Source organism: Ursus maritimus, unplaced genomic scaffold, assembly GCF_017311325.1.
Source record: "Ursus maritimus isolate PB19 unplaced genomic scaffold, ASM1731132v1 scaffold_19, whole genome shotgun sequence".
NCBI classification, from domain to species: domain Eukaryota; kingdom Metazoa; phylum Chordata; class Mammalia; order Carnivora; family Ursidae; genus Ursus; species Ursus maritimus.
The window spans coordinates 28,014,488-28,029,433 of record NW_024424341.1 but is presented as its reverse complement, the minus strand read 5'-3'; the positions used below and the strand labels follow the sequence as shown (position 1 = coordinate 28,029,433).

The 14,946-nt window shown below is 50.4% G+C and overlaps 1 protein-coding gene across 9 annotated transcripts in view; it reads right to left on the bottom strand.

The window, feature by feature from the left end:
* Positions 1-14,946, bottom strand: part of ST3GAL2 (ST3 beta-galactoside alpha-2,3-sialyltransferase 2) — a 48,479-nt gene that overhangs the window by 7,013 nt on the left and 26,520 nt on the right. For 8 of the 9 annotated variants that reach the window (XR_005835623.1, XR_005835622.1, XR_005835625.1 and 5 more), the window contains exons 2-4: positions 8,901-10,300; positions 5,852-6,045; positions 1,158-1,337 (exon numbers count right to left, since the gene is read on the bottom strand). Coding sequence is in view for 4 of the 9 variants with exons in the window: in XM_040633568.1 (XP_040489502.1) it covers positions 1,158-1,337; positions 5,852-6,045; positions 8,901-9,239 (713 nt within the window). In the remaining 5 variants the exon portion in view is untranslated. Of the gene's footprint in view, positions 1-1,157; positions 1,338-5,851; positions 6,046-8,900; positions 10,301-11,726; positions 11,841-14,946 lie in introns of those variants that run through there. The other variant, XM_040633571.1, reaches the window with a different exon arrangement.

The following is a 14,946-nucleotide window of genomic DNA, read 5'->3' as shown; positions in this document are numbered from 1 at the left end:
TAGGGTGATTCTGTACAACGAAGTAAATGTACTTAATGCTACTGAACTATGTGGTTAAAATACATTTTATGTTATATACAGTTTTTTGGCTTATTTATATTTTTGGTGGAGAATGTGGGCAGTGCCCTGAGGAAGTTAATTTTTACTTATTTTTGCTTTTTAAGTAAACTCTACACCCAACATGGGGCTTGAACTCACAACTCTGAGATCAAGAGTCACATGCTCCACCAACTGAGGCAGCCAAGTGCCCTATATGTTATATATATTTTCACGCATGCACACACATGCGCGCACACACACACACACACACACACACACACAAACATGGTGAGATAGCAGGTTAGTGGTTGTTGCCTAGGGCTGGAAGGTAGGGATGGAGGGAGCGAGGGTGATGGCTAAGGGATACAGAAGTATCTTTAGATCTTAAATCTTCATCTTTTTTTTTTTTTAAGATTTTATTTATTTATTTGAGAGAAAGAAAGAGCACAAACAGGAGTAGAAGGAGAAGCACATTCCCCGTTGTGCAAGGAACCTGATGTGGGGCTCGATCCCAGGACCCTGGCATCATGACCTGAGCCAAAGGCAGATGCTTAACCAACTGAGCCGCCCAGGCACCCTTAATCTTCATCTTTAAGAAGATGAAGGTGTTCTAAAATAAATTCTGATGGTTACACAACACTGTATTTAATAAAAGCCACTGACTTTTATACTTTAAATGTGTGAGTTGTATGGCATGTGAATTATACCTCAATAAAGCTGTTAGAAAAATACTTGGTGATGAAACTAACGTAACATGTGTGTCAACTATACTTCAATTAAAAGAAAAAGAAAAAGAAAAATATTTGGCGAATGGAATTTCCCGAGGTTCCAGCAACTGCCTCTAAAGAAAACTCTCAGAAGGCAGAGTTCCCACAGTCAGGAACCACCTCCTGGAAAGGAGACCCCTTTCTACCACCAGTATGCTGGCTGTCACTATGCAGGAAGTGACACCGAATGGGCTGTGGCCTCAGCTAACCCACCATTTTGGGCCCTCCCTATGATGGCCTCCCTCCTCACCAGCCCCTCTTGGTGAAAATATTCAGTTACAAGAATTCTAAGAGCCCTATCAAAATGCTCCTGTCCCCCAGATTCCACTCCCAGTCAGCAGAGTGACTTACAATCGGATCTGGCCCGTGGACAAAGCGCTGGCAATCCAGAGTAGGTCCAGGGCTTTGAAGGGCACCAACACAAAGCTGACGTTGGCGGGCAGGTTCTTGGCGCTCTCGGGGTACATGAAATGGTGGGTGGTTCGGCTGCCAACATCCTGCTCAAAGCCCACGGTTGGCGCCTGATTCATCCTGCAGAGACAAGAGGGTGACATGAGAAGCAGCCGCCATGGAAACCGGTAGAAGATTTTGAGAGGACAATTTGGTGCTAGCCATCAAAAATGTAAATGGGTGTACACTTTGACCCAGCCACTCCATTTCTAGATATCCTACAGAAATGGTTGCCTACAACCGCAAAGACATGTGTACAGAGACAGTCACTGCATTATTTTTTACAGTCATGAAAAGGAGAATCAACGTAACAATAAAGAACTGGTCAGTACATTTTGGCACACTCATATATGGAACGCCACAGAGCCATGAGAATGAATGAAGCAGATTTACATGTGCTGGTAAAAAATAAGTTGTGAAAAAAAAAACAAGTGGTGTGAGATATCTGTCCCACTTCTTTCCTTTTAATGTATACTGTTGAATACTACTATGTGCTGCAGGAGGGAATTAACAACACACAAAAGGAAAACGTAAAACTGGATAGTATGATACCATTTTTTGTAAAAACAGACAGAAAAAGGAGGCAGAGAGAAAGGAAGAAGGAAGAAAGGAAAACATACTTTTGTATATGAATGTAACAAAATCTGGAAGAGTACGAAAATTGGTAACAAAGCTTACGCTTGGGAAATGGGATGGGGAGGAATAATTCATCTTTCAGTGTATACATTTCTGGGTTACCCCCCCCCAATAACAAGAACATATTATTCTCATACTTTTTTTTTTTCTTAAAGAAAAGAGCAGCCTTCTACAGCTTCAACCTTACCTGGCTGTTCTGTCCTCTTTCCTAGAAGACGGTGGAAGCACAGCAAGAAGCTGAGCATTCTCTCAGCCCCTGGGCCGGACGGCAGCCTCTATGCCGCCAGCCCCAGCCCCTCTGTCCCTGTACTTCAGCTTCTCATCTGCCTTTCTGCTCCAAGGCCAAGAGGGATGCTCCAAGTTCTGACAGCACCCACCTCGGCTGTCTCCTGGTGATGTGCAATGTGGCTCTGTCTGTCCCATGCTGCCATGGAAGAACCCAGAAACCCAGAGCGGGCTTGCCACCCTCCTGGGCATAACAAGCCGAGAAGGCTTCTACTTCCTTTCATCCGTTGCAAAACATAGGATCAATAAAATCAAAGCTCCCTCTTTCGGTGAGTATCTCAAAACAGGTGATCCAGCTTTGAATACAAACGTGTTGGGCTTTTCTGCTGTGACCGTTTATGAGAACATTCCTGTCTTGCGTGGACCACCTTGCGGAATCATGACTACTCAGGGAGGTGACTACAATCTTGCCTTCCGATGGGGACAAAGGGACCTGGGAGAGAGGGAGCAAAGTCTCTGTGTGTTTTCCCTGCTTTTTATGCCTATTCTGTAAAACCAGTATGAACGTTACGTGTCCTTACAGTGGCTGGCACCACTAGCTGGGCTGGGTGAAGACCTCCTGGGCCACTGGGGCTCCCACAATGCCTTCCTCCTGCCCATGCCCCATTGATGGCACGATGCAGTGAGAGAGTGTCCAGGGTGCCCCACCATGGCTGCTGGTACTGCTGTACCTCCTACCTCCCTGCTGTCCTTCCCTTCAGGGACCGAAGAGCATTTGGGGCTGGGAAGCCATAAAGCCTGAGAGTGGCCTGATTTGGAACTAGAGAGTGAATCTTTGTTCTTGGCCACTTCTGTTTTAGCCTCATTCAAGCAGAAGCCTAGAATCTTCCCTGTAGGACCAACTGCTCTGGCCTCCATTTCTTTAGGTTAACTGCTTCTCTGCCTCCTGTCTGGGTGCCCCTCTGTTCTCCTGGTCTTTAGAGTTCAGAGATGTTGTCTCTTAGAAGAGCCTGAAGTATCTTCTCTCATGTATTAATAACCATTGGCTGGGCTCCTACAGCTCTGCACACAGCACTAGTGTGTCCTGTGGTCACCATAGCTACAGTCTGGATCTGTCTCCTGCCACATCAGCCCTGGGGTCTGTGAGGAACAGAGCAGTTTGGAGAGAAAGCCTTAACAGGGATGGTGTTTCTCAGCAGCCAGGGGTATGTAAGGGGGTAGCAGGAGGCAGAAGACTTGGGTGACACTCCAGTTGGCTGTGCTTGGACTGGGTAGGAGCTGGGGTCAAGGTTCATTCTGGTGACTACCTAAGAAACAAACCTCATCTCACCTGACATGGAGAAGCGAAACTAGTCCCACAGATCAAAGGGCTGCAAGTGCCCCAGGTTGGCCTCTAAAGATACCCACCTACCCCCCCATCTGCCTTTTCCACTGCATCTGTAGCCACGGTTTTGACTTCTTAGACATGTCAGGCAGTATCACTGCCTCCACCTCCCTGGGGTTCCTCCCACTTGCTGGGCAGGCATCAGCTTTCAAAAGTCTGGGAATGAATGGAGAAAGAGGTCCAAAAAGACGTTTCAGAGCCTCCAAGGTAGAGGGTAGGCACAGGGTGTGCTTTTGAGGAGGCTGTGATTCATTCTGGAGAAGCCAAGCCCTGGAAAGGGGCCAGAACAGGACGGAGGATGAACTACATCTCCATGACTCTGGGGAAAAGCATTCTAGGATTCTATCTGTTCCTGGTTGCCTCCACCCGCCAAAGCAGCACGTGAGGGCAGAGGCACGGGAAGGGTGGATGTGGATTCATGCTTAGGGTTTCACATCTGGTCACCTAGTCTCTTTCATTCATTCACGTATTTATGGTGAGCCTACAATCTGACAGGTGCTTGTTTTAGGAGCTGTGGACCTATCTGCGGGCTGGCCGCGGCAGGACCAGCTCAACTCCATTTGGAGTTGCCAGCAGAGCTCAGAAGACATACAGGAGGAGGAGGCAGCTGGGGAGAAGTGTAGGGAACCCAGCTCGGTGGGGTCTTATGTTGGTCCTGCTTCCAGGGAGCAGGGAGGCCCCCCCACTGGCTCCAAACCAAGACATACCTGTAAGTGAAGAGTCACCTCCACTACCATCTAGCTCTTCGTACAGATCAGCAAAGAGCCAATTCACTCCGGGTCAGCCCGGCCACAAAGTAATTCTGGGGTCCACTCCAAAACGCACATCTCCTAACCTGCTCCGGGTGAGGGAAGCTCTGTACATTCCTCTCTGCAGCCTGGTCAGGTACCACCCAGGTGTCACAGCAGCCAAGCCTTTTTGTCTGCATCCACCCTGGAGCCTCCCAACCATCAGCGACATGCATAATAAAAGCACCCACTTGGTACAGGTGGCAGGGCAGGGATGGCAGGAGCCTCAGGCACACAAGAGCATTTCCCTGGGCTTCCCGAGCGTCCCAGGGCTGCACAGAAGTGATGGACGTCTCATTCCCCCTCGTGCCACTGTGTCTGGGTGGAGAGGGCTCCCTCTCCAGCAACCAGCTTGCTTCTCTCACATTTGGAGTGCCAGCGATTGGAGGATGGGGAGAATCTCAGGTGGCTCTGGGTTCCTGGATGAGGCCTAGCATCCCTCCTCTCCCCCACCCCCCACTATTCTCAACATGAGAAAGGTTTCGCAAGGAACGGTGAAAGCCTCAGAGACATACTGCTGCCTTGGTGTTGCCATGGAAACAGCAACAGTTTCTAAGACAAAGCCCTTCCTTCTGCCTCCTGGGGAACCCGGTCTTTCTGCAATGCTCATCCTAAGAGATGCTTAGTGAAAACTGGGCATTTTCAGCATCTTCACTCTTAAGGCTCTCCTTCCACCAGGGAGAGGGATGGAAGGATCCCCATCGTGGCATTTCCCATCCCCAAGTCAGGGAGGAAATCAGAAAACACAGGTTCAGGAGCAGAATGAGCAGCCCATGTTCAAGTTACAAGTCTACCACCTAGGGGCACCTGGGTGGTTCAGTCAGTTAAGCATGCGACTCTTATCGCAGCTCAGGTCTTAATCTCAGCCCTGTGCTGGGCTCCGCCCTAGGTATGGAGCCTACTCAAAACAAAACAAAACAAAACAAAACAAAACAAAACAAAACAAAACAAAACACAAGTCCACCATCTAGTCCCTGCTCACTTCCAGGCTCATAGCTCTGTGTCTTTGAAATGAATGCCCTCCCAACCTCTCTCCTTTCATCAAGGCTGGCCACAGATGTCTGTTAAATGAATTTGCCCCCATATAATCTAAACCTTATGAAATCAAGGTAAGGGACAGTAGCCCAGAGCAAGCACTGAGCAATTCCTCTTCTTGCCCAGGACCTCTGTCTTCTGTGAGTCTGCCAGAAGGAATCATCTGAGGCTATTAATCAAGACACAGTGTAGGGCCCTCTTTCTTGGCCCAGCACTGAGGGGACTGGGCAGGTGGAAGGACCTCTGGTGGGAGTTTTCACCAGAAAAGAGCCAGGACTCCACTCTCAGCAATTTGAGGAGGAGTTCAGAGTTAGAAACTGAGTGCTGGCCTCAAGCAGAGTATAGAATGGGAATTCTGCCTCCCCATCTACCCAACAAAAAAGAGAGAGACCTGAGCCTTTACAGAAGGTTCTGGTATCAGAGACTCATAGCGCCGGGCAACTCCTCCACTGCCACACAAGGCTAAGGAGGCCAGTCCCTCCTTCTGGAGGCCTGTCCTGGGTGCACCCCTGGGCTCCCGGGCTCACCTCATGATGAAGTTGTGCCCATCCACATCCGGACCGTAGCCAGAGCCCCGCAGGTTGCCTGAGTTCCCCACCACTGCGCAGCGCCGGCACTGGCGGGGGTCCCGGAAACGGTATGGGTTCTCCCCCGGTACTATCTGGAACAGCTTCTCCAGCACCTCGTTGGTGTTGTGTGACTTGAACTGGGGCTGCAGCATCTGTGGACACGAGGGGAGAAGGAAGGAGGGGGGATTACGCGAGCAGGGAGGGATTCCTGCCTGCCTGGCTGCCCTCACCCTCCAGTCTCAGTCAGGGAGAGAAATTCTCTCGGCAGTGACGACGTTCCCCTTCTCCGACAACAGCAATATCCCCTTCTGAGACTGGTGCCCTGCGCATCAGGAGCGCTCTACTGCACTGGAGGGGGCTCGGGGGCCAACGGGTACTGCAAAGCAGAAAGCAGAGAGCCCCTGCTTTGCTGTCCTCTCAGGGAAGCTATGAGTCACATGAAGAGTCACTTTGAGGTGCGGTTAATGTGGAAAACCCTGTGAGGTTCAGGGGCTCATTCCTAACCAGCCTACAGAGGGCGCCCCTGGGACTTAGCCGGAGGGCTCAGGATCACAAAAGCTGCATCTGAGGCGGTATCCACGGCATATTCCCTGGGCGGGAAGGAGGAGGGAAGGCAGTGAAGTATAGCAATTCTTTCAAAGTCAGAATGGCTGGATGAAACTGGTTCCCGGCACTTCCCACCACCAGTGACCTCGAAAGACCATGAGGCAAAGCTGGGGCAGCCCTCAAATGCCTACGCCAGGCAAGCAAAGCTCAGGAGTGAAGTGGCAGATGGGGCCAATGGGAAACAGGAGGCCCCGGCAAAAACAAGTGACATCAGCCAACTGATGCCATGTGGTTTTGTGAGCGTAAAAGGACCAAATTTTCCCCTTTTTTGAGAAGCTGAAAATATAGATTTCATGTGAAATATTCCCATTCCTAAGTGTTGGTAACGAATGCAAATATTTTTAAAATACTGAGCAGAAAAAAGGGCGCCTGGGTGGCCGAGTTGGTTGAGCGGCTGGCTTGATTTCAGCTTAGGTCATGACCTCTGGGTCCTGGGATCCAGCCCCATGTTGGGTTCTGTGCTAGACACAGAGTCTACTCCAGATTCTCTCTCTTCTTCTCCCTCTGCCCCTCCTTCTGCTCTCTCACACACTCTCTGTCAAATAAATAAATAAATAAATAAATAAATAAATAAATAAAATCCTTAAACAATTAAAAAAAAATTGAACAGACTGGACTTGGCCCACAGGCCACAAAGCAGTAAGGTAGAAACTAGGGCTTTAATATGTTCTGTGGGGGGTGCCTGGGAGGCTCAGTCAGTGAAGCATCTGGCTCTTGGTTTCGGCTCATATCATGATCTCAGGGTTGTGAGATGGAGCCCCACATCGGGCTCTGCGCTGGGCGTGGAGCCTCCTTAAGATTCTCTCTCTCCCTCTGCCCCTCCCCACTCCCTCTCTTCAAAGAAAATGCTCTGTGGTCTGAGCCATAACAGGGGTTATGACGGAGCAGGAGCTGCTTAGGGGGCAGAATAAATGAAGGAGACGGGGTAGGCCTGCTTCTCTGCCTCTTCTTTTGAGCACAGGAAGGGCTCCTAAGAAAAAGAACACAAACTCAGTCGAAAGGGAAGCTTCGCTCTGAGACAAGAATTTCTAAGTTCACAGCAAAAGGGGGTGAATGTGGGGAGCAGGAGAGAAGTGGCTTCTGCTGCATCTTGGCTGAGGGACATGCTTGGTGCTTACACGGCCCTGAGTTCCATTCCTAAGGGAAGAAGGAGACTTGGCCTATCCATGGGTCTGCCTCTGCCTAGAGTCCTGCTCTGGCTCCAGATAGCCACCACAGAGACCTATGACCTTGGGCAAACCCTGTGCACTATCTGAACCTTGATTTTCCCCACACAACGAAGGCTGTGGCTATGATTAACAGGCAGAACCCTCCAAGGGCTCCAGGCTGCTACAGGACTGGCCTGTGGGGCTCCTGGTCACCCTTTCTCTGTAGACCTCCCCATTCTTAGGGACTCAGACAGTCTGGGTCAGGAAGTGGGATCTGTAAGTTGTTCTGGTAAGCCTGATTGCGTGAGCTCATCCTTGCTGCTTCTCGGAATGTGAGCAAAAGGGGGAGTCATCATCCTCCCCCCTTGCCAGCTGGGGAAACCAGAAGCCATGAGCTGCCTCCCAAGTCCCCCAGTGGGCAACGCAGGCAGCCTCTGGGCCCCTGGGCTAAGTGCTGACACTGTTCCACCTGACATGTGTGGCAACCAGATGGCCCTGGTAGAGCCTGGGGAGTGGCACTCCAGAGATGATAGGGATGAAAGGGAATTAAAAGCAGCAGAAAGGTGACAGGATCCAGAAGAGCAGGGAAGCATGGACACACCTGTCCCCTCATCCCCTCCCCTTCATCTCCCTTATCACCCAGAGGAACTGACAATGTTTTCCTCTCCTGGCCCAGGAGAAAGTCTTTTCCAGCAATCGTAAAAAACCAAGTGAGTGGCCCTTATGGTGTTTAAAATTATTGTGAGCCAATATTTACAAATTAAGATAGTTAGCAAAAAACTGTGGATTTCCAGGTTCTCTTAAAGGGTCAGAAGATGCAGCAGTGCTGGGTCACATCCCTGCAAGAGCAGCAGTTGCTGCAGCTGAGAGTGGCTGCCTCCTTTATAAAGGGCAGACCCTCTCCCCGACACGGTCCTGACCTCTCACCATGTTCCTCCTTGGGGCCTGTTTCTCCTATGTGACCTCCAGGGCGTACTAGGCATTTCTGGTCTCTGCTTGGCCCCTACAGGCACTAGAAAATAGTTCTCTCTCCTTCCAGGTCAAAGCTTGCTCTGCCTTTCAGAATCTGTGACCCTAGTAGATGGCTCTGGTCAAATGGACCTAATACTTTGTCACATCTCTGGGGGCCAGAAGACAGGCAGCCAAAATCCCAGGGCTGGGGCAGGGGGACTTGAAGAGTGACTCCCAAACAGGGGGACAGACCCCTGGAGAGGGGACAGCAAAGGGGAGGCAGAAGGGGCCGCAGCTCTCACCATCCACCATCTCTGGACATCTGGAGGCAGATCCATGTTCTCTCGGGTCCACACGGGGGAAATGTTGCTGTTGAAGTGGCTATCAAACCAGTCAGAGGCGCCAGTGTCACCCATGCAGCGGCGGCAGGCACAGCTCTTGCCGGTGAGCCCCTCCTTGCTGAGGCGCTGCAGTCCGGCATAGCCAGGCACCAGCTTCACCCGATGGGTCCCGCCCAGGGCTCCTGAGTCCAGGTAGGGCAAGGTGGCCATGCTGTGGTGGGAGTAGGTGAAGAGGAGTGACATGATGAACACCAGCAGGAAGGCCACGGAAAGGAACCACACCCGCAGGGAGCACTTCATGGTTTGGCGCCCCGGGGGGCTAGACCACCAGCCTGGTGGGCGGGTGGGTGTCACCGTGGCCACTCCTTTCCCAGCCCACTGACAGGCCAGCCACAGCGAAGCCTGCCTCTTCTGGCACCACGTGCAAAGGGCATAGGGACACGTGCTAAGGAGGGGACAAAGGCAGGGGTCCCTTACCACACCCTCCCTCAATGTAAGGAGAAAGCACAGTAGGCAGGAGTGGCTCCCCTGTCCCTGAGCCACTCAAGTGCCAGCTTATGGCTTCATCGGGTCTCTCTGTCACTAGCTGGGCCACAGAGGCTCTGACTGTCCCGCTGCCCTGGCGAGGGGGAGGTCAGTCCATCCCAGCCCTCTAGTCCCTTGGGGTTGCTGGCTGCCAGCTCTGGGGGCCCCCCTCTTTGGTGGCTCGAAATGGTCCAGTCTGGAGCATTCGGGGTCCTTGTGGTTCATGAGCAGACACGGAGGCGGCCCCTCGTCCCCTGCAGTGGGGAAGCCCTCGAACCCCAATCACAGCAGACAGCACATGGGCTTCAAGTGGCCTGGATTCCATTCGAGAGTTGTCCCCACCGAAGCTGGCCCTCCTGGCCCAACCCCTCTGCCAGAGGAGGGAACAAAGCCCCAGTCCTGAGAGAAGAAACCCAAGAAGCTCTGTGGGCGTCCGAAAACTCTGCCGCAGAGACCAAGATCCTCCGTGCACTAGGTTCTGCCCTTCCGCTTCCCATTCGAGGTGCTGGTCTCGTCTCCTGATGGTCACAGCCCCAAATGTGGTTGCAGAGGGGTTCGCAGAGCTCCTGCTCCTGCTGTGAGGTCCTCTGGGGCCTGGGAACAGCTGCTGCTCAGCAGGGACCTGCTTCGAATGCCGTCTGGGTCAGCTGAGCGTGTGCCGAGCTCCCTGCCAGGGCCCAGTCCTCCTTGGTGCCACCGGCCCAGCCTCGCAGGCGGGCTTCTCTGCCCATCCCCACTCCCCTGAGGCCTGCTGTCCTGCTGTTAGCTCGTGCTAGCAGTAATCCCCTGGCAGGTTCCCCCTCACTCGTCAGGCGCCAGGCTGCCGCAGCATGACCCTGAAATTGCAGAGAGGAAAAGTAATGTGCAGATAAATTGCGTGCGCACACACACACACATGCTCTCCCCCAGCCCCGCCCCCGAGTCCCAGAGGAGACAAAGCTAGCAGTAGAGGAGACACCCACTTAACCAAAGGGTGGACGAAAGGGCTCTCCCCTCTACCCACCCACAGCTAGCTCTCAGGGGCTGCAGAGCAAGAGATTAGCTCGCTCTCTCACTTATTAGCCAGAAGGTAAACAAGGACATAAAGTTATTTCCCTGGAGTCCATGGCGATTCAATGGAAGAACCAGGCTTAGAAAGTTCCGAGTCCAGCTATGTGAGGTTAATTTCAGGTGAAACTGAAGAGAAAATGGCCCAGAGGAAAGATTACAGGAGACTATAGATAGGACTCCTCACCCGATGCTCTCTACCCTCTGAGTACCTGTGACAAGCTCCTCTGAGCAAGAGACAGGTCGGTGGGGGAGGGCTGGGCCTCTGCCCTGGGATTCGCCCCCTCCTCTCCTGGGTATGGGCTCTAGGTGAGGCATTTCTGGGTTAGCTCAGTGAACCATGAACAATCCTTCCCACTGTGGTATCAGGGAGAGAACCTGATTGTGTCAGGAGGCAGAGGTGCGGGGCTCAGCACCCCCACCATACAGCCATCTGGGCAGTTGCCTTCATCTGTATCTTATGGATGAAATGAAAGCCAGGGTCCCTGGGGGCATGGACAGTCTGAGGCCTTGTGCTGTCCTGGCGGGCAAGAGCAGGGAGAAAAGGCTGGCAGTTTGGAGATGGGCCCTGAGAAAAGGAGTCTGAATCCATGCCATGTGCAAGGGAGTCCGGGCAAGATTCAGGAACAAGGCTTAGAGTGAGGCCCTGTGCGCTGGCTCCACGCCACGGGAATCACTTAAATCTGGCTGCCTGCCTGTCCCCACCAGATCTTCTCGAAATCCGGCTAGCCCCAGTTCTGACCTGGCCCCGGAGCCTCACAGCTCCTTGCTGAAAGCCCCAGCTCCAGCCAGCTCTTCCAGGGTCCTCTGGCTGCTGCCGGCAGCTTTAGAAAAGGCCTCTCAGACTCTGTGTTCAAGAACCTTAGCTGCCCTCTCCACGCGGCAGCTCAGATTTCTGGAGCCAAGCCAAACCACAAAGCCATCAGGGAATGGAACTAGCACGTTCCAATAAGGAGAACATTTTCTGGGTGGGGAAACAACACTAGCAGAAGTAAAGACTTGCCTAAGGTCACAATCTTGTGAGTAGAGGTGAGTAGAGAGGAGATCTATGTCCAGGTCTATCAGGTTCCAAAGCCTGTGACACGCCAGAGCACAGAAAGGGGCCTGTGAGTTCTTTCAACGACCAAAGGGCTCTGAGACAAGTGACAAGGAGACTCGGGAGCTGGTTCCCAAGGTCAAGAGTGAAGGTTTCCTCTCATGTCTCACCCAGGGTACCTGGCTGTCATTCCCAGGGGCTCCAGCAGCGCCAGCTCCAAGACGCTTTACTTTGGATGTTTTACTGCACCCACTTGGAAAGCCAGATTCTATGCATGGCCTTTGGCTGATCATCTGTAAATAGGAAGCCAGGTCACTGTCTCTTCCTATTCTCCCTTTACCCCTTTCCACACCCAACATCTAAGGAAAAGAACTTGGTTTTACAGGTCCTGTGACCTGGGGAGAGCCAACCACAAGGCATGTGGCCCAGGGAAGCAGTGACTTTCTGAGGGGCCTCTCCACGGAGACCTGGTTTCTGGTGAGCAGCCCACTGTGGCCACTGAAGGTGGGGGCTGGGCAGAAGCAGGCCCAGGAAGCTCCAAAGGAAATCTCTCCCCCATTGGGGAAGTCAGTAACTCCTTGGGATTCTAACTCAATGAAGGGGGCACCTGAGGTAACCAGCTGCTTTGTGGGGGAGAGGAAAGGCCCTAGTTTTGTCAGCGTGTTTGGGAAGAGCAAAGAAGTGGAGTCCCCAGGAAAAGCCCTTGCTTTGTGAACCCCACGGCCAAGCTGTTCCCAGGAGTTTGAGCAGATCAACATGTGCTGAGGGCAGAGACACAGGGAGGAACTGCTGCTGAGACTAAGAAACATCAGAGGCCCCTAGACATGCACCCCAAATCCCAGAAGTCACCCAGCGTTAATCCTTGTGAAGTGCTTTCATGCACACTGTTTCCTCCAGTGGAATCTCATGCTTTCCAATTGCCCACGGCCTAACTCTGATTTCTCCCCTCGCAGCTGCCGTGATCATTCACATTAAGCTCATGCATACACACACCAATATAAAAAAGTTGGAGGGAGCACACACACTCTGGTACCCACAAAGGGAAGCAGGCCAGTCTTCTGGGGCCACCTGGCTGTTGGGGACTTGTTTGTTCATTCCACTGATACTTAATGGGCCAGCGCTGGGCCACGGGGACAGTGTGGGACAAGACACACCCATCCTGTCCTCACGGAGCTTCTCGTCTAGGTGCAAATACAAAGGGAAATTACAGGGAGGTATGAGAGAAAACAAAGAGTGCAAAGAGAATGAGAAGGAAACAAGCCTGACCTGTTAAAACAGAGAACAACAAGGCCCAAGAAGCCGGCGAGGGTGGCAAGGGCGGCGGAGAGGAAGGCGCAGAGGGCTGAGGGCAGGTCACAGACCTCTTTGAAGGGATTAGGATTTATTACAAATCTGATGGCAGGGTTTTGAAGAAGGCTGTGTCATAACCTGATTTACATTTTAACATGGGCTCTTGGAGGAATTTTTAAAAATTTTAATTCCAGTATAGTTAACATAGAGTGTTATATTAGTTTCAGGTGTACAAAATAGTGATTCAGCAATTCTGTACATCACCCTGTGCTCATCAGGACAAGTGCACTCCTTAATCCCCATCACCTGTTTCACCCATCCCAGCACCCACCTCCCTTCTGGTAACCATCTGTTTGTTCTCTGTAGCTAAGAGTCTGTTTCTTGGTTTCTCTCTCTCTCTTTTTTCCTTTGCTAGTTTGTTTTGTTTTTTAAATTCCACATATGACAGAGATCATATGGTATTTGTTTCTCTGACTGACTGACTTCGCTTAGCATTATACTCTCCAGCTGCACCAATGTCATTGCAAATGGAGAGACTGCATTCTTTTCTATGGGTGAATAATATTCCATTGTACATACACACCACATCTTTTTTATCCATTCATCTATCAGTGGACATTTGGGCTGCTTCCGTAATTTGGCTATTGTAAATAATGCTGCGATAAACATACGGGTGCTTGTATCCCTTTGAATTAGTGTTTTTATATTCTTTGGGTAAATACCTAGTAGTGTGATTGCTGGATCATAGGGTAGTTCTATTTTTAACTTTTTGAGGAATCTTCATACTGTTTTCCACAGTGGCTGCACCAGCTTGCATTCCCACCATCAGTGCACGAAGTTTCCTTTTTCTCCACATTCTCACCAACACTTGTTGTTTCTTGTGTTTTGGTTGTAGCCATTCTGACAAGTGTGAGGTGGTATCTCATTGTGGTTCTGATTTGCATTTCCCTGATGATGAGTGATGTCGAGCATCTTTTCATGTGTCTATTGGCCATCTGGATGTCTTCTTTGGAGAAATGTCTGTTCATGTCTTCTGCCTATTATTTATTTTTGGGGTTTTGAATTGTATCAGTTCTTTGTATATTTTGGATACTAAACCTTTATTGGATATGTTATTTGCAAATATCTTCTACTATTCTGCAGGCTGCCTTTTAGTTTTGTTGATTGTTAACTTCATTGTGCAGAAGCTTTTTATTTTGATGTAATCCCAGTAGTTTATTTTTGCTTTTATTTCCCTTGCCTCAGGAGACATATCTAGAAAAATGTTGCTATGGCCAATGTCATAGACATTACTGCCTGAGATCTCTTCTAGGATTTTTATGGGAAAATTAAAAAAAAAAAAAACAGTACCAAGATCTGGGAGAGGATATAGAGTATTAAGAACACTCACACAGGGCACCTGGGTGGTTCAGTCAGGTAAGCATCTGCCTTTAGCTCAGGTCATGATCCCAGAGTCCTGGGATCGAGCCCTGCATCTGGCTCCCTGCTCACTGGGGAGTCTGCCTCTCCCTGCCTCTGCCACTCCCCTCCACTGTGCTCTCTCTCTCAGATAAATTAAAAAAAAAAAAGAATTAAAAAAAAGAACACTAACACACCACTGTTGGGACAATAAATTGGTACAATTCTTTGGAAGATAATTTGGCATTACTTAATAAAGACAGACATAAGTATATCCCAGTGGTGTTTTATGTTTTTTAAAAGAGAAATGAAAAACCATCTTTCTCCAGAAAACATGGTGTGGGAACAGAATGTGAGACTAGAAAGTTCCCCCAGCTGTCCTGGGTTAATTTATTTTATGACTTCCTTTGTGTGGACATCTTCAGAGATTAATCTTCCTCAGGTTTGCGTGAGAATGAATGGTTTTTCTCACTGAAAGGCTGAATATTTAAAATCGTAACAAATCCAGTGAGTTCTGCCTGCTTGTAATTTTAAGCAGATTTAAAGCTTAAGGTGAACCCTGACAACAGGTTAAGTATAGGGTTTCATTTTCACCCCAAATCTCACCCCCACTTGTGATAATGTTTTTTTTTCCACTGGGGTTTAATTCATATGTAATAAAATGCAGAGGTCTTTCAATGTAAAGCTTGACGAATTTTTACCTGTGTACAT